Raw genomic sequence first — 18,904 nt, forward strand, 5'->3', positions numbered from 1 at the left:
GGGAGAGGGGGGTGACGGAGCATCTCGGGGCCGAGGGGCTGTGGGCAGGGAGCTGCCGCCTCCGCGGGCGCCGGGTGGGGTAGAACAGGCCTGAAACCTTTTCTTAATGGAATAAGACGAGGCCTTTCCGCTGTCGGTAACTTCTTGCTGTCGGTTCCAGGCCACGCCAAAGATGCTCTGAGCCTCGCCCAGATGCAAGAGCAGACCTTGCAGCTGGAGCAGCAAACGAAACTTAAGGTGTGTTGAAACTTGTCACTTGTGAAGGAGTTCAAGGATTGTTTGAGTGTTTTGTGGTTTTTTAAAAAAAATAGATTTCATTTAATCCTGAAATGTGATTTCTTGCAATCATTTTTTATGACCACGTTTTGGCTTCCTTGTCTCAGCTTTGCAGGGTCCCGCTCTGCTTACAGGTGGATTTCTTGCAGCGTAATCGTTACTGACGTGTCTCTGTAGCTCATTTGTGATGATTTTCTCTTTTTCTTAACAGGAGTATGAAGCTGCCATAGAACAGCTGAAGAATGAGCAGATACGGGTACAAGCAGAAGAGAGACGAAAAACACTCAGCGAAGAAACAAAGCAGCATCAAGCAGTAAGGGAACAAGGGGAAAGCCAAGTGATGGGAGACCTTGTTTGAGTCCTCCTTTGTGGAAAAGGCAACAATGCATTAATTTCCCTTTTGGGTGGCAGGAGAAAGGGGATTGCAGGCTGCTCTAGGTCTGAGGCCGTTCACTGAGCCCATCTGCCCTGGCTTTGTAACGTTGAACGTGTTTTGTAGTTCTATCCAGCTTTGCTCTCTTGAACTTTTGTTACCAAATTCTTGACCGTCCAAAGGAATTGGTAGTAATAGTTGTTCTTGTTGTGTGCTCTTTGAAATTTTCTTAAGGGAACTTTCAGGGAAGTGCTGTTGTCATGTTTGTGTCCCAACAGCTGAGGGCATTAAAAGGTTGGGCCCTGGTGGCTTGTCAAGTGCATGTGTTAGCTTGGACAGTGGAATGTCTCTTGGAACCCAATTTCTTCCAAGTTTAGTCTTATAGATAGGAAAAAATACCTTAAGAGGAGAAGCGATGCAAATCTGAGAGTTACCAGAGGTTATGTGGTGAGCAATGTTGGTGCTTTCTGGTATGTTTTAGTGTGAGTGACTGCAGTGGTAGTAGTTCTAAAATCAGGGAAATGTAAGTTAGCTTTTGTGCTAGTAGCTCACGAATAGTGTCTTTTTTGCTTTGAGAGCCCAAGAAAGGAGGAGATTGGTGAATTCTAATTGATTCTCTAGCTTGGGAACATAGCCAAAAGCGCTTCCATGGCATGTGTCGCTTTCTATCCCGTCAGTTTGGACTTTGACCGGGGCTGGTTCGTGGAGCAGGCTTCACGGTCATCTGCTTTGTGCACGAGTTTGCTCTTGAACTCTTGCAGTTCACCAGCTGTCGTTTGAAGTCAGAGCAAGCTTGGTCATGATTTTCTTCTTCTGAAATGTCATGATTTACACTTGTGGAGGTGATAACTTGCAAGCTGTTGTGCAGCCTGTGTATTTGGAATAGAGCATATCATCATCCCTTGTACAGAGTCCTCCTTGGTGATGGATATGAGCTCTCTGGCCACTTTCACTGGGGGGTAGATGATGGGGGTTTAATTGCCAGTTGCAGTGGAAAATCAGTGAGAGAAATTAAGGAGGAACAAGAAAATCAGAAGCAGAGTTCGTGTGACAGGCAGCATATCTTGACAGTTCTATTGCTTGCAGTCACTAGTCTAGATAATATGATTTAGAACATGAAAAACGTGTTTCTCCCAGGAAATTAAGTCTTCTTTTCTGGCCCAAAGGACATTTTTTGGGAGTTTTATGTCTGTGATACCTTAAAATGAAGTCAGACTATATCGATTTCTCAGCATAGAGAAGTTTTTTTTGTGATGGCTGAGGGTGTTTTGCGCCAAACTTTGCCCTGTTCGTATTCAGCCCGGGGATTATTTTCTGGCTTGTGTGTGGTTTTTCGTTTTTCTTTGTGTTTTCTCCCTGCATGTTCCCAATCTCCTTGCTCTCAGGACTCGGTTCTTTATTAAACGCTTGATCTTTATGTTCTGAATACCCCCATTTTTTTGTTTTGTTTTGTTTTTTAGCGAGCCCAATACCAGGACAAACTGGCAAGGCAGCGCTATGATGAACAGATGCGACAGCAGGTACGATAGCTTCCTCCTAAGCTGACATGAATATCTACTTGCCTGAGTTCTTACAACTTTAACGCAACTTCTGCTGTCGTCTCTGCCTGCAGCAACTTGCTAATGAAGAGAATCTGAGGAAGCAGGAGGAATCTGTTCAGAAGCAGGAAGCCATGAGGCGTGGTAAGCTAGTAATTTTAATTTATCTCATGACAGAGTGGGTGGGCACATGAGTTCTCTGTGCTGATCTTTGACTCTTTGTCCATATTCATTGCTGCTCCGTTAGGGTCGTGTGTTAATGTCATATTGGCGAGTAACGAAGCACTAGAACTAGCAGTTGCCTCCAGGATTAGTTTTCAAAGTGGCTGCACTCCTAAACATCTTCCCTGTGGTACTTGGATTTCCCAAGGAGCTGTCAGAGTCAGAAATTCTGATTTTTTTAGCGGGACAATCTAAAAGAGAACCAGTTTTGAGGAAGGAGGAGAAACAAAATAGCGCCTGGGAGGAACGGCTGAATTTGTGTCACCTAATCTCCATTCGCTGTTTCCTGTAGAAAAAGAAAAGCTGGGTAATGAGTTTTTATTCTGAAAATTGCTTTGACTGCTCTGTCGTCTACTCCCTGCTGCCACCTAGTGTGCTCCGTGTTTGTCGGTGTCTTTGAGAGGAGCCTCTTTCACCTGTTTGCTACCTGGGATTAAAGCCAGCCCAAAAGATTGCTCCCTTCTCTCCTTTTATTTTTTTTAATAAGCTACTGTGGAGCGAGAGATGGAGCTGCGGCACAAGAACGAAATGCTGCGTGTCGAGGCGGAGGCAAGAGCCCGTGCCAAGGCCGAGCGGGAGAACGCGGACATCATTCGGGAGCAGATCCGCCTGAAAGCTGCTGAACATCGCCAAACGGTGCTCGAGTCCCTCAAGTATGTGCGGGCCAGGAGGAGCGCATGGGTTGCCGTCCTGCTTGGGCAGGTTTCTCCCATCACGTGGGAAACTGTGCTGTACATTCCTCTAAGATCTGAGGAATATCAAAAAAGTTAGTTTGTGTACTCTTGTACTATTATATTGAAGAGGACCCTCTCTTTCACTTGTCCTACTATGCTGTCATCTGAATGTGAACCAAAGAGACTTATTTACGAAGTAGTGATTTTTTTACAATTTTTCTAATGGTTTATTTCAAACTTTATTGGCCAAGATTGAGACTCAGTTACTCTGAAAACTCTGAGGTCTTTCAGTTTCTGGACATATGCCATAAAAGTACAGAGCAGTCTGTCTCCAAAGGGCATAGATTTATAATCTGTTAATTTTAGTTCCATTGAGATTTTTGAATTAAAAATGCTTGAGAATTAAATACCTTTCGTTACAGTTCAGCACCAATAATGTATTAAAGAAAGAAATTGACATCTGGATGCCAAATATTTATCTGGATTTACTCCCAGATCAGCTGTAGACACTATAAATGTATCTGCCATGCTTGTTCATGTTTCAGTGTCCAGGTGAGCCCTCAATTAGCTTTGAGTGGCTCTGAAAAACGTCATTACAAAGTTGCCTCGTAAATTGTTTCAATTCAGACTTTGAAATCCCTTTCTCTTCTCCTGCTTGCCTTGCTGTTTGCTTGCCACAGGACAGCTGGGATGCTCTTCGGAGAAGGATTCCGTGCTTTTGTGACAGACTGGGATAAAGTTACAGCCACGGTAAGATTGTGACCTGCATCTTGCAGAATGTCTGCCTGGAGATGTTTGTTACACTGACTCCTTGCTCTGGGATGTTTATAAACTGTAAACCGTGGCAGGAGTTTGCTGCTCACTTGGTACTCTCTGCAATCCTCAGATTTTTGCTGACGTTAGTTTTCATCTTCTCCGTATAGCTAATTCATTTTCCGTTGGTCACAGAGTTCTGGCTCTCTGTTGATTGATAACAGGATACAAGTGTCCTATCTTTGGAGACACTGTCACCTTTACAAAAGTTTGGCAGCTGTTGCAAGTAGTAGAGATGCTGTGAAAAAGCAGATGAGTTTTTCAGAGATTGTTCTAGAATTTGCTGTCTCTTGCGTATGTACGTGGGTAGGGCTTTTATCTCACAGCCAATGAGGTAACTGCACATTCTTTTTCTCTGAGATTTTTAAATGCAGGTTTTGTGCTTGACTGGGCTCTGAGCTGATGAGTTTTCATTCAGCTTTTTAACGCTTGATCTTTGTTGTACTTTCATGATGCATGAACATCTATAAATGTTTATAGGTGAGCAGAGCATTGTGAAAAGGTTAACAGAGTTCTTTGCCAGGGGTCGGTTTTGGGAACAGAGATCTAATCCCCGTTTCGCCCTGCTGCCGATGTCTTTTGTATGTTTGCAGTTAAACTCCAAACTGGAAATGTCTTTTTAGGAATATTAGGGGAGATGTATTGAAGATGTGTAATAGCTGATCTGGGATTTGTTCCATCTAAGCCAGTCGTCTCAAAAATGGACTTTTTGCTTATAAGTCGGTCACCGCCAGCTGCTCCACCCTCTGGTTTTATACCCGCAGGCTGATACAAAAGACACTTTGCCTGAGTGCACTGGGGAAAAGATGACGTGATTTTAGTGGATCCTTTTGTGATCTGTAGGCTACACCTGGAATGCCTGCAGGGTTTGGAGCCTTTTGCAGATTAGTTGGTGCTTTTAGCTGCATATTCTCTTGACCCAGATACCAGTTTCCTGCCTTATGGTCATTTTTGCTTTTGAAAACCTTTTGTCTTGTGAATTTGGAATGTTTAGCTTCTAAAGAAATAAGTATATTTTTGGAAAGGAGGTAACAGCTGGAGCTCGTATTTTCTATTGCTCTGAAAAATGACTATAAGGTAAGAATTGGTTATTTTAAGGTTCCTCTACATTAGGTCTTCCTGTCTGCTCTAAGGGCTACTTTTTTCCTATTTATTCCCATCCAAGCAGAACCTCAAAGGTTCTGCTCAAAGTTTCTTGGGTTTGTTGAAGTTTGGGGGTTTTTATAGTGGATTTCATTGTGCTTATCAGTCATAAATTCATTCTTAATTGTCAATCTTAAAGCTGTACTTCTCTATGTCTTGTAACATGAATATCAGTGAAGTCTGAAATACCTCTGCCTGGATGGATGTGAGGTCTCAGCCTGTAACTCTGTTTCCTACTGGGTGTTGCAGATGTTAGAAGAGCTCATGAGGTCACTTGTCATGGTACCTTTAGTTTTTAGGAGGAGGCTGCTAAAACGTGGAGTCTCTTGTTCTTCTAAAATCTCTTTAAACTGGCTGAATCACATGTGGAGGTTGTCTTGTTCTTCACGTCTTGGAACTCGCAGTTCTGAGCTGTTCGTGTTGCCATCCCAAGCAACGATGTCAGACGCTTAAGCTGAGTAAAACTGAACCGATGGTGTCTCATGGTTTATTGAATGATGCCATCTTTGTCCTTGAAGCTTTTGACCTTGTTCTGTACTTGTAGTAAAAGTCTGCTTCCTTTAAAAGCAGCTGCTGCAGCTTGCTCTTTTGTCTATCTGGGCCTGCTCGGATAGGAATTATCGGCATCTCGCTGTAAGCTGACTGCAACTGATGACTTGTGCTCAGAACTGTGTGAGACAGTTGGCCTCTTCCCAAACACCTCTCAGTTTTAAACTAATGTCTGATGTCTGCTTGTATTTTCAGGTGACTAGAGCTTTTGGTAAATCAACTGAATCCCATAGATACAAACAGCTGTGACTGGAGACTTACGTTGAGACTTACGTTTAGCTTTATTAAAGTTTTACATGGTCGCCTTTAACAGCTGTATGTAAAATATTGCCTTGCCAGGTGTTTTTCTTAATCCTTCCTCCTTTTTTTCACAGGTGGCAGGCCTAACCCTGCTAGCAGTGGGTGTTTACTCTGCCAAGAATGCCACGGCAGTAGCGGGGCGATACATAGAAGCACGTTTGGGCAAACCTTCCTTGGTGAGAGAAACCTCACGCATTACCGTGCTGGAGGCGCTGAAGCATCCTATCAAGGTAAAGTTCAGCGTCGCTTTTATGTTGCGCTCGGCCACGAGGATACAAAACTCCTTTCGCAGCTCTTCGTGGCAGGCGGGGAGCTGTCAGTGGGTCTGTGAATTAATATTGGAGATAGCGTGAGTGGGCTGAGCTCGTTGTCGTTTCGTGTGACCTTTTTGTCCAGGTGAGTTGTCAAAACCCTGATTGATTTCTATGTGTCAGTAATTGAATTTGTCCTCTCTAGGTTGGTAAGCGTCTTACCAGCAAGGCCCAGGATGCCCTTGAAGGAGTTGTTCTCAGTGTGAGTACGCTCTTTCACTGTCTTAGTCTGTGAAGGATGACTTTGCAATCTAAATAAAACGGGCTGTTTCCCTACACTCTTTTTAAAAGCTGAAATTCCAGTAATTCTGGAGACATAGCACCCTTGGGGCACTGTGAACAAGCTCCTGTGTGCAGTGTGACACCCATTAAGCACTGTGTTAACCTTTTTTCCTCTGTGCAAAACAGTTTAGTCTTAGTTCAGTCCTTGCCCTGCTGCAGTTTTTCTCTGCAGTCAGCATGTTCGTATGCAGAGTTCCACTTGTCTCATCTAATCTGGTAAGGATTGCTCAACCTAGGTCTGCCTGCAGGCCAAAAAAGCTGCAGAAGCGTGTGTGTTTGCCCATCTTGTGAATATTTAGCTTGCTAATTTGGGCTCTTTCTGTGTGTTTGCTTCTGAATTTGATTCCTGGGTATCTGGCAAATTTCAGTGCTGCATGAGGCTGCTGAGAGAAAATGCTCTTGCAAGGATAACTTTCTCCCAGTATCTCTGCAAATGCTCTTATTTATAAGAGTGTGAATGTTTATGGTTTAAATGAAATAATTAGTGCTGCAAAGAGTTACTTATGTTTTGAAATATCCCTCCCAGAGCATCCAATGGGGAGTAGGTATTTGGGCGGTATCCGTTCTTATAGTGATTATTGCGCTGCTGCTTTTTCTTACAAAAGAATTGTAGCCAAGTGGACAGAACTTTAAATTGAGTAAATCCTGACGTAGAAGGGGAAAATGACCCTGGTCTGAAGTTAAGGCTTAACTTAAGGAGAGCTGCCTACTGTTTGCTGGTATCGATCTGTGAAGCTGATAGATGCAGGTCTCTTGGTACTTTCTGTCCCTTAACTTGAACCCTTTTCTTGCAGCCACAGTTAGAAGCACGTGTGAGAGACATCGCCATAGCAACGAGAAACACAAAAAAGAACAAAAGCCTATACAGGAATATTCTTATGTATGGTCCCCCTGGCACTGGAAAGACGCTCTTTGCCAAGGTAGAACCCTGCCAAGATTCTGACAACTCGCGTGTTCCAGGGTGATCTGAAAACTTCGGGGTTTAAGCACCCTCCCTAGTCTGAAATCTCTTGCTGTAGTATGGCATAAACATGGTGTTCCTGGGTCTCTGCTGGGAAGGGAGGAAAGGGCATCCAACCTGCTTCAACTCTAAATTAGCGCAGTTGCTGGGATCCTGGTGCTGAGCGTAGGCAGCAGAGCCCTTCCATCTGGAAGAGGCACTTGGCAACTGTGACTTGTGAAATCGCAACACCAGCCTCCTGTCTCATTTCCACCTCTGTTGATTTTCAACACTTTTCTAAATAGGGTCTTTCCTGCTGTCGCTTACTAATCGCGGAGCAGAGAAGAGATAGGGATGGCTTCACTGTGCATATTTCCACTACCAGGATGGTTTTTGCATGCGTTTGAGTCAGGAGTTGATTTTTGACTTGCTCTCCACTGCTTTTCTGCTAGATCTGAGGTTTCATACATTTGTTTAGCAGTGATAGATTTGATGTGCCGGTGCAAGTTGAATTTTTTTTCTCTTATCAATACATTAAACTCATATCTCCTCGCCTTCCGTGGTCTTGCAGTGGAAAAGAATGTGCTTGGCTCACATTTCTCTTGTTTCCTTCTAGAAATTAGCCGTGCACTCGGGCATGGATTATGCCATCATGACGGGTGGCGATGTTGCCCCCATGGGGCGGGAAGGAGTCACTGCCATGCATAAACTCTTCGACTGGGCCAACACCAGCAGGAGAGGGTAGGTAGAGGTTTCTCTGAATGGGGTTTCTTGCTCAAAGAAGCTCACTGCAACGCTGCAGTTCAGACCAGGTGTTTATACTCGCTGGATGCTACGTTCCCTATTGTGCTTGCTCAGATTTTAGGCTCTTAATAGTGCTTGGATCTTGTTTTCTTTTGGGTCTCAAGCAGAAGCAATGAATTATAAGAAGTAAAAGAGGAGGGAGACAGATGCTAAAGGTGTTGACGTTAGATAGGTGTAAAAGTCACAAGCTGCTGTGCTTTTCCAGTCATCTCTAAAAGCAGCCTTTTCATCTGCATGTGGAGGCTACATCTTGACTTTCTGATTTTGTGCAAGTATGTAGTTAATTTGCTCACAGGAGCATGAATGGATTTTTGCAGTGCAGAGGTGGCTAAGAAGTTGCTTGTCCAGCCGGTATATTAAAATTCAATAGAGAGCTTGCGGTGGGTGTCACTTTGGTTTTTTTGTGCTGTTTTGATCTCCGGTTTTCTGTAAATGTGGCTAACTGGTGATTTATGTGTTCGCTGATTGCTTTGGAAGGGCATTATCTTGCAGTGTCTGGTTTAATCCTTGCTGCATTCATCATCTAAATGTTTCTATTTCCTCTTCAAAAAAAAAGAAAAAGCCAAAATATGCAGAGTAAATGTCCTAAAGAATTAAACTCTTTAAGCTTCTGCTACTTTGAGGAGCTATAGAAGGAAAGATCTAAGAATTTAAGTGAGCTTAGAGAAAGAAATTGGAAGAGAAATGAGTGTGCTCAGTTGGATGAAGAGTGATGGATGTTTTCACTTAAAAATTCTCTTTCACAACACTCTCTGGGCCTGAATTTATTCTCTGTCCTGACAAAAAAACTTCTGTGCATTTGAACTTCATACACTTCAGGTAAAAGTCATGATCAAAGGTTACATGTGTTCATATACATCAATATTTTAACTGCCAGTAATATGGAAATATTTAAGCAGATTTTATTCTGGGTATCTAACAATCCTAGCTGTTAGTACTGTGTTATCTTTACCGGCTGAAAGCTGTTGTGAGAGAAGACATTTCTCTGCAGAGACTGTAGTTGAGAATATTTTCAGAAAAGCTGGAGTTGAGTAGAGGATGTTAAAAGGACCTGAAATCCCTTGAAAGCAAGCTGGGTTTGAAGCCAGACAAGAAGGTAATACAAGCTGTGACAGCTTTATGAGCAACTTGGCTCTGTTATTGATAAACATCTTTATATGCTTTGTCTCTTGGGAAGAGCACTACCCATGGGTTATATGTGAATTTATTTTTGTGAATTATTCATTGACTTTATTAATTCACTTCCCCACAGGTAGTAAAACCATTATATTCTTGCTAGTGTGGTTTGGACAGGAAAATCCCCACAAAATAACAAAGCGAGTTGCAGGGGAAGACTCTGGCTTGAGGTTTTGAGAACGGTGTAAGGAGAAATGGTGCCTCAAGAAATAAGCTTGTCAGGCTTACAGCTGGTCACAGTGATGGGTGCCTGGTAGAGGGACAGGACAGTCCTTGAGCCGTTTGAGCCTCACTTACCTGTCTCCTGTTACTGTGTAGTGCTTTCCTTTTACAGCCTCTTGCTATTCGTGGACGAAGCGGATGCATTTCTGCGCAAGAGGGCAACAGTAAGTACTTTATGAGCTAGAATTAGTCAGTCAAGTGCTGCCTTGTTCAACCTGATGAACTGGCTTCGACAGGGAAAAGATTAAAACTGGCAGGTGCCTTAATACTCCTGTAATAATGCGATGCAGAGACAAGAAATTAGCATCTTGCAGCTGAGTGGAATGAGCATCTCAAGACTGACTTGAGAATTCCTCCCTGCAGAAGGATGACATAATCTTTTGGGAGGTTTTGGAGGTGACTGGGCCGTAGGAAAAGAAAGAGGCATGTCTTGAAAACAAGACAAGGTTGTTTGCATTACAGAGCTGGTACCCTGCAGGGTTTGGGTTTTGTACAAATGATTTGTGTTTTCAAAGTCACCATATTGTACATTGAACCTGGACCTGCTACTTAAACCCCAGTGGTCTATTTAAAGAGCTGTCTCTAGAAGATTACTTTCAGTGTGTAAGTAAATTCTTTGCTGTGACTTCTTTTCCTGCAAGTGTATTATTGAACCACCCAGCTAAAATAGTGTTCGACAAGGAAAGCCTCCTGGGCCAGTGGTTGGAGCCTTGAGTCACTGAATGACTTAATCTCTGCTGGAAGCTTTAATTCATAACTTTTTCCTGGGTACATAAACTGATCTTTTTTTTATTTCCAAGGTATTGCGATGCCTTGGGTTCTACTGTAATGCAAATGCTTGACAATAGCAGAAAACACTTTGTCAATAATGCTGCTTAGAGCTGTGACCTGTCTTAGGTCCCCAAGCAGCTGATCTTCCTTTGGATTTCATCTTTGCAGGAGAAAATCAGTGAAGATCTAAGAGCAACTTTAAATGCATTTCTGCACAGAACAGGGCAGCACAGCAACAAGTAAGTATCCAGCTTTAGCCCTTGCAGCAGTTGATATTTCCCTGAATTGAGGCGGGTCTGTAAAGGTTCTGTGGTTTGCAAATGGAAGTTGGGAACGTGTGATCTGTCCTACTAAGACTTGAAAAGATCCACGTAGAGTATCCCCTTTTGGATATTATATACCGAATGTAGGTTGCTCTTCCTTTTATCCCCTCAAAACAGTTGTCATAGTTGGATGTTGAATTCAACCCTAATTTAACCGTGAGCCATTCTAGGAGACTGAACAATGTTCTCGTGACTCAGGCACCGCTTTTTACTTCTGAGCAGCCTTATTGCTGCTTTGGGCTATAAGGAGTCCTGGATGCATGAATGGGAGTTCACTTGAATAAGTCTAATGGTGCATGTAAATCTGTTTTGGTGAGGCCCTGAGGAGCACTGTTACTTTACCAGTGAATTGTCACCAATGTAAATAAGTACTAAGTGTTGTAAATTGCTTAAATTTCCCAAAGAACTTGCTGCATCTTCTTGCTAGCTAGCTAGCTGTGCCTGCAGCTCTTGCTCTTGCTTATTGTATAATTTTGATGTCGGAAATGAGCAAGGCCTGAATATTGGGTTGCATGTTAAGCCTTTACCCAGGCTGTATTTCTTCAGGGGTTTGAAGGAAATCCTTATTGGTAGAAAAGGGAGAGTTTCATGCCTGTGTGGCTCTTGGGTTGGCGAAGTTATCCTCAGAAATGGCAGCAAAGAACACAGCCCCCTGTAGACCAGGATTTAAACAGACTGCAAGAACGTCAATATTCCAGTAGCTGTGGTTAAAAGCCCATTTCAAATTATAATGCGCTATTAAGCTGGTGGCATCAATTAACGCATTAAAGCGGAACTGGCATGGGGAAGAAGCATCATTACAAAGCAGAAGAAAGGGCTTCTGGCTTCGAAATGCAATAGGAGAGAGCAGGACCCGGAAGCTGCCATATCTGTACCGTGGAGCAAAACCCAGTGAAACAAACTGCCTTTGTTTTGTGGTGCCCGTTGTGAATCCCTCTCTTTCTGCTACATTAGGCTTGAAAGTCGGAATGTGTTGCTTGAAGCTTGAGGTGTTGCTTGAGATGCTGTTACAAAGCTGTTTCTGAGGCATCTTCAGCCATGTTGGGTGATCAGACATCTTTGATGCTGGCCATGGCAGTTCCCAATGTTTAGACTGGTTCATTTATTCTTAAATTGCAGGTTGGACTAGATGACCTCTAAAGATTCCTTCCAACCCAATGCATTCAATGCTTTTTATGGGTTTTTATAGATTTTTCAGTCTTTCCTTTCTTGTTTCGTATTTCCAGGTTTATGCTTGTGTTAGCAAGCAACCAGCCGGAGCAGTTTGACTGGGCTATCAACGACCGAATAGATGAAATGGTGAACTTTGATCTGCCCCAGCTAGAAGAAAGGGAGCGACTTGTGAGAATGTATTTTGATAGGCATGTCTTGAAGCCAGCCACAGAGGGTAAACAGTGAGTATCCCTGTAGAACCTTCCCACCTTGTAGAATTCTTTTATTGTTTTTCTTCATCTCCGTGTATTCTGTCACACCATCTGTAAACCTGCTTTGAACAAGTAGCGCAGGTAAGGGTTGGAGAGATGCCTCTTGCCATCCTCTCGTGAGCTGAGATGCCACCTTAGAATTTCATGCCATGGTTTGTTGTGCCCTGAAAATTTAGGAGACCAGTTACTGCGCTGGAGGCAATAATGCAAGGAGGTGCATCATTGGAACTCCTCACATCCAAACCCTTGTTTTTGCTTCGCTTAACAGAGAGAGCAGGTGACTCACTTCCTTGTGTGCTCTGCAGCTTTGCACTTTTCTGGTCTTAATCCCAGTACTTTGAGCCATAAAACTGGGCTTTCTGGGCCTAGGAGATCAGCTTCTGTACTCAGGCTGGACCTCCCTGTAGAGATTGATCCAGTCTGATCTTTGATTTCATTGCTCCTTCCAAAGCCTATCTTTGACTCCCTCACCCTTGTCCTGTGGCTACATCTAAACTAATCCTTGAGCTTCTGCTTTCCAGACGTTTGAAGCTGGCCCAGTTTGACTACGGGAAAAAGTGCTCGGAGATTGCCAGGTTGACAGAGGGCATGTCTGGCCGAGAGATCTCTCAGCTTGCTGTGGCGTGGCAGGTAAATCGGGCTTTTGTCACTGGGCTTCTTGGTTCGTTTTTCCCTTTCCGCAATGCTTGAGCGTTTGATGCTGGAGCCTCAGATCTTGTCTCACTTTGGAAGTTTTGTTATGTCCATAGTAACAATGCTGCTAGCTCTAGGTGGGTGTATTTTTAATTTAAGGAATATGCTCCAAATTGTATGCCGTGTAACTTACTAATGTCAGCCTCCTTTCAGACGTGAAAACAAAGTTGGTTTTTTTGTTAATTTAGTTCAGCAGTTGTTTTACCAAGTTTTATATTTCATTCCTTCTGCTATTGTTTTTCCCACCTTTAAAGGCACAGAAAGTATTTATCCTTTCTAGTCCTTTTACCTGCAGTAGTCGTGAGCCAACATCCAAAGCAGCCATCTGAGTGCCGTTACTCCTTATTTTATTTTTCGTATGAGAGCATTTCTGGCAGTGTTCATCCTGCCACATATTCCTGCCTTTCTGCTACCCTTTCCGTTGCGCTGGTACACCTCTTTGTACGGCTCTGCTGTGAACTGGGTCAGGGAGCTCATCGGAGTTAAAAATAGCTTGGCAGGAGAAGTTGACTGCTTAGCGACGCTGTCGTCCTTGCACACCTGCGGGGCTTGGATCACGGTAGGTGGGGGCTGTGTGAACCAGCATAACTTGCTCAAGAAAATGCTTCTCAGACTTTCCTCAGCCAGATACAACAGCTCTTAAGGTAATTATTTACTACAGATAGAGTAACTGTTCACTCTTGAGCTATTGGTCTTCAAAATTCCCCTAGGACTGAACTTTGGATTCTGGATGCTGCACGCCAAAGATGACTGATGTGGGAATCAACCTGACGTGAGCAGCAGCTTTATGAATGCACACTTGAATTTTAATCAGTTTGCAAGCTACAGTTTTGTCCACCTTGGCTTAATCTGAGGATTTAGGGAGCCTCTTCTATGACTTTAGTTCAAGTGAATATCTGGACTTTCTACTCACTTCCCTACTTGCAGTTGCTTTCCCTGCCTCCCCTCCTCCCAAGGCATTACGTCAGGTTAACGACACAGGCAGGGAAGAGTTTGAGATGATGTACAAGTTGAGAAGACGAAGGGCAAGAGAAGCCAAGAGAAGGGAAGAACAAGGTAGCTCTCTTAAACAGTTCTATTCCTGATCTTAGTAACTCCTTACAAAGCTGGTAAACAGCAGATGTCGTGAGCCTAGTGCTCTCCAGAAGTCCTCAAACAGGCTTCAGACAACTATGTCTTGAGACACTGAGGTTTCCCATGCGTTTCTAGATAGGCTCATCGCATGAGCTGCTGAAATGCAGTATGCCTGAGGTCTCTGTTTAATAAATAAATTCAGTTGACCCATTCTGGGGAAGATCACAGCGCAGAGCCCTAGTGAAAACTGCTGGCTGGGAATGGTGGGGCACAGACCATTTTGTTTGCCTTTTGTTTTCAGCTATTTTGCGTAGTGCCCTGACGTGACTTGGAGCGAATCCTCGACGTGTGGGCTTAATTGCAACGTGCCTGTCACTTAATTCGCCTCAGCTTTGTGTATACATTTTCTTAATTAGTTTATTCCTCCAACAGTCATTTGCAGCGTTGCCCTCTGTATGCGTTATACCTCTGTAGACATGTCTTGGAACAAAGCTTCAGCTGGTGTCAGGACAGCAGAAACAAAAGCAGAGGGAGCAGAACGACAGGCTTAATCTACGGTGAAGTGTTGCCCAGTTCCACAGGGTCTGTCCTACTGCCTCAAGCTGACTCGACACCCTGTAGCTTGCAATTCTAGTCCTAACCTCAGTGTGATGGAACCTAATCAAATCAGCCACGAAACACAGTACTAGAAAAGGCTGTGAGGAATCTGCATTGCTACTCCTGTTTCCTTTCCTGAAGGTGCAGAAGTGCTGCAGAAATTGGGCAGGGAGCACAGGGAAGTATTTATTGTGGACTTGATGGAGTTTTGAGATGGTGGGATCCCCATCGGCTCTATGATGCTTGTCTAAAGTCATCTCCCATGGCCAGAGCTGGACCTCAGAAATGATTTGGAGAAAAGTGAAGTTCTGAAGTAAGAGGAGGAGGAGAAACCATCACAGCCATCAGCTCTCACCGGGAGTCGGCTAGAACGGCAGCACGTGGCCACTCCGCTGTCTTGTGGCCTCACAGTCGTTTCCCATGAAGGTGTTTTTTTTTAGTGCTCTGCCAATATTGCTTTTAACAAAAACATCTCAGTTAATCTAGAAGTCTGAGCCATAGGCGTGGCTTTCAGGGGCTTAATTCCGCTCTAAACTGGGCTTGAAATGGATTGACTGTTATTCACGTGAAGTTCTAGATCTGTTTGTCTGGCTTGGTTTGTCCTGAATTTACCAAAAAGAAAAATGAAGATGCAGAAGAGCAAAAGGTGTAACCTCTAGCTCTGGGAAAAAATTTTGCTGCCTGGCATGGCTAATAGTCTGCATGCTAGAAATCCGTTTTAATCTCTTCTGCAGAAGACTGAGCATTCTCTTTTGTCCCTGTGCTTTTCCATTCCCCATATCTAATCCTTTATGAATATAACGTGGATTAGATGCATTTGCACACTTAAAAATTCCCATCAGATCTGTTTATAGTAATGTGCAGACTTTCTAGCTCTGCATCCTGTACGTTAAACCCATTGAGATACTTTAGATAAAATGTCAAAAAAAGCAACCTTTCGCTGTTCCAAGCCGTAATCTCTGGAAATTTGTCTTGGTGACACTTAAGGAGAATTCCCAGGAGTTTCATGACCCGGTGTTAACAATAGCGGTGAGCTTCCTGTAGTTTCCTTGCCTTTTATGCCACTGACATAAATGCCTCCTTGCTCCCTGAATCTTGTCTATATTTAGAAAATAATAATTAAAAAAAGCCATCTGCCTGAACAAATTATGGGAAGAATTTAATTTTTCTATAGTGATCCGAGCTGAAAGACTTTAAGTAAGCAGGAGTGGGGTGCGTTTGGGTTTGGGTTTTTTTGAGGCTATTTTCATTCTAAATGTGATTCAAAGGATGCAGATTAGTTTGGCCGAGTTCAAATAAATTGTGGTTCTTGGCTGGAATGAAACATGAGGTCATCCAAACTGGACTTGTCACCTGCTCCATCCCTCTACTTCCCCCCCCAGATACTTTGTTTTCAGATTATTTCACGGTTGGATTTGAGTTACAAAACATGAATAGTTGCACTGGAGAAAACAGGGTTAAAATTTGTCCATGTGGAAGGCAGAGGTATGAATATAAATGAAGCTCGGTACCATTTTTGTGTGTGTGCAAGCTACTCCCAGAAGGGACAGCTGCTTCTCCCATTTGCTTTCTTGACAGCTAGGGCCTGAGGCTTTCTATAAATAGAAAGTCATTGAGAAAATCAACAGAGCGTGAACTGCACAGCTTTGCAGGAGTTTCCACAGTTGAATTTATGGTCTATGCAGTGGCAGGGAGGAAGGGAAGACATCCTCTCTGCTCTGTGGAGGCACATAACGCGCATCCCAGGAAAGCACTTGCTCCATTTTAAAACACCAAATCCTCCTGGCTGGAGGGCTGCAGTGACAAGAGGATGCTGGCTCCTTCTAGCTTTAAGTTTCCAGTCATGTCCTTAAAAAAAGTCCATTAAAAAAAATTTAAAAAGTACTTCAGCTGAACAGAACCCTTCCACCATGCCCCTTTTACAGTGGTGAGAGAAGACAGGTCATGATGTATAAATCTTGGTGGCAGCAGGCAGGTTTTTTTTCCTAGTGTTAGTGGGAAGTAACAGCCTCGTTGTGTTCACGACACTCCGGCTCTGTGGTTGAATTCCGAGGACAAACGCCTTTACGCAAAGTGAATTCTCTCTTTGCAGACCTGTTTCTCTGCACTCCTTGCCTGTGGGCGCTGTTTACCGCTGGCTTGAAGGATGAGCATTAGCCTAACCTGTCACTTCTGCCTTAAGGAAGGATCACAAAGGTTTTGCACGGGGAAAGATATGATTTGATGCTTCTTGCAGTAAAACCCAGCACCTGCCACTTTTATGGTTATGTGTGGTTTGTGCAGTGAGATCTCGTGTGATCTAACCATTTCCCCAGAAAGGGCTACCAGGTAAGGGCTGGAAAGGAGGCTAGAGGAGCCTGACAACCATCCTGGGTAACCTTTTGCTCGTTTCTTGAGATGATGATTCCTCCTGCAGTGAGGCAGCGGTAATCTACTACGTGGATATGATTCACTGTACTGGGCTAGTCAGTCCTGTGATGGTTCTGACCAGTGCAGCCGCTTACTCTGTGGTCTCTTCTCTCCCATCTGCATCACTGGACGGTGGGTGCATAAAATGGTCACACTTTAATTTCCTTCTGCAGTGCTTTTGCAGTAGAACTCATTGCTTGGCCTAAGAGTCGTTTTGCACCATTAATGATTTATGGAGCCTATTTATGATAACCTAGAAGCGCTCTTCAGCCTATCATGAAAGCTGAAGTTTCTATTACACACAGATATCCTGGAGAACACCCTGCAGATGGAAGGGTTGGTGTGTGACAGTCCGTGTTGGGATAGCTCTGTGGGAGGAGGGAGACGTGGACGGAAGTTTGGGGCTGTTTGGGGCAGGCAGCGTGGCTGTGAGAAGCAGGAGAGGGTCCAGCTCCCTCGGTACTGGGTTGCTTGCAGGAGCGCTTGCACGGGGAGTAACCAGATTTAGAAATCTGTAGCTTGGAGTTGGTTTGTTACCTTGGAGATGGGTACAACGTAAGCATCCTTCCCTTCCTCGGAGGGTGCAGCTGCCTGTGTTGTCATCTGCAAAATGTCCATCAGTGGACCCGTCCTGCACGTTTGGACAAAAGGGACAATCCTTTGGCTGCAGCAGAAGAGAAATGGCGTGCAGTCATGCTTCCCACCGGAAATCTCGTGAGCCGTTAGGCCAGGATGTCAGCAGTTTTTAGCCCTTTCTGCAAGGAACTGTGATCAAGTATGTGCTGCCTGTCGGAGCAGCAACGGGACCAAATGTCCACTTACCAAGGAGAATTGGAGAGACAGGAGTTGGGGTACGAAGGAAGAGGCAGAAAAGGGAAGGTCCCATGGGCAAATGAGTGGGGTGGGAGCTGCCACAGTACAGAAATGATGCAGGGGAGATTCCTAGCAGAAGTCATGAGGAAAGCAAGATTAGTGTACGTTACACATCATTTTAGAGGTGCCACGTCACCCGTATTCGCCCTAGGACTGATGTCCTGCCGTGTGTTCAGAACATTTTCTGTTGGTTTGGATGGAGTCATTCACTCACCGTATGTGCCTGTTACTCTTTACTTTATTGACTCCACACGTGCAGCGCTCTTAAAGCAGGAGAGGAAATTCAGCCAAGCCAAGTGTGACTGCAGCCTGACCATTCTGGCCGTGCTCAGCGTTATGAACCTGTGGCCTTGGCTCTTGGGAATGCTAAGATCTTGCCTCCCAGGAAATCCAGAGGCAAGTAGGCAAAGGTGCTCATTAGTAGCTTGGAGGTAACGACTTCAGTGTAGCTGTGAACGTTTCTCTGTGCTTGGACAGTCCAGATATTTCTCTCCTTGGTAGAGCTGCGTCGAGGAAAACCTTTCCGATGGCAGTTTCTCGAGTTGTGCTGGGTACCACCACCGACACGGAACAAGACTGAGTGTTGCGTTAGGTAGTGTGGGGCAGAATCTTTGCTGATCCTAGGAATTGCCATCGCTGACTTACATCTCTTCTTCCGTTGCCTCTCCAGGCTGCAGCTTATGCCTCGGAGGACGGTGTTCTTACAGAGGCCATGATCGATGCCCGGGTGGCTGATGCTGTGCAGCAGCACAAACAGAAGATGGAGTGGCTGAAAACAGAGGGTGCTGAAGTAAACAAAGGGACTGGTGGAAATCCGCTCCTGCCTTTTCCTAAAGGAACTCCGGTGTGAGAAGTCTGCAGGCTTCAGACCAGCATGTGTGGGGAAGTGGGCACGAGAGAGAGCGGGGAGGGTCTTCTGGGCAACTGTTTGGAGGAGTCATGTGGTGAGAGGTGTGTCCGTTCGTGCAAGGGAGGGGGTGCTGCCTCGGTCTGCCTTCAAGGTCATGTTTTTAAAGTGCGCCGGAAAAGAAAATGGTTTAAATAAGGCAGAAGCAACTGTATTAAAGGACCCCCTTGCTAAAATACCATTGACTGTGTTAGTCTGTATGGCCTGTCC

General features: G+C 44.4%; 1 protein-coding gene across 2 annotated transcripts; it reads left to right on the top strand.

The window, feature by feature from the left end:
• Positions 1–166: 166 nt before the first annotated feature.
• Positions 167–18,700, top strand: ATAD3A (ATPase family, AAA domain containing 3A). 2 transcript variants are annotated; one of them, XM_009869874.1, is made up of 15 exons: positions 167–237; positions 488–589; positions 2,110–2,169; positions 2,262–2,331; positions 2,897–3,062; positions 3,764–3,833; positions 5,963–6,118; positions 6,345–6,401; positions 7,276–7,401; positions 8,038–8,162; positions 9,736–9,787; positions 10,563–10,633; positions 11,944–12,111; positions 12,663–12,771; positions 18,458–18,700. In XM_009869874.1, exons 1-15 carry the CDS (start codon positions 193–195, stop codon positions 18,635–18,637), a joined length of 1,557 nt encoding a protein of 518 aa, XP_009868176.1. In that variant the 5' UTR covers positions 167–192; the 3' UTR covers positions 18,638–18,700. The 2 variants fall into 2 exon arrangements, with proteins under 2 accessions (XP_009868176.1, XP_009868177.1); XM_009869875.1 differs by lacking the exons at positions 488–589; positions 2,110–2,169 and having other exon boundaries at positions 193–237; positions 2,262–2,328; positions 3,026–3,062.
• The last annotated feature ends 204 nt before the right edge of the window (positions 18,701–18,904 follow it).

Source organism: Apaloderma vittatum, unplaced genomic scaffold (assembly GCF_000703405.1).
Source record: "Apaloderma vittatum isolate BGI_N311 unplaced genomic scaffold, ASM70340v1 scaffold1685, whole genome shotgun sequence".
In the NCBI taxonomy this organism is placed as follows: Eukaryota; Metazoa; Chordata; class Aves; order Trogoniformes; family Trogonidae; genus Apaloderma; species Apaloderma vittatum.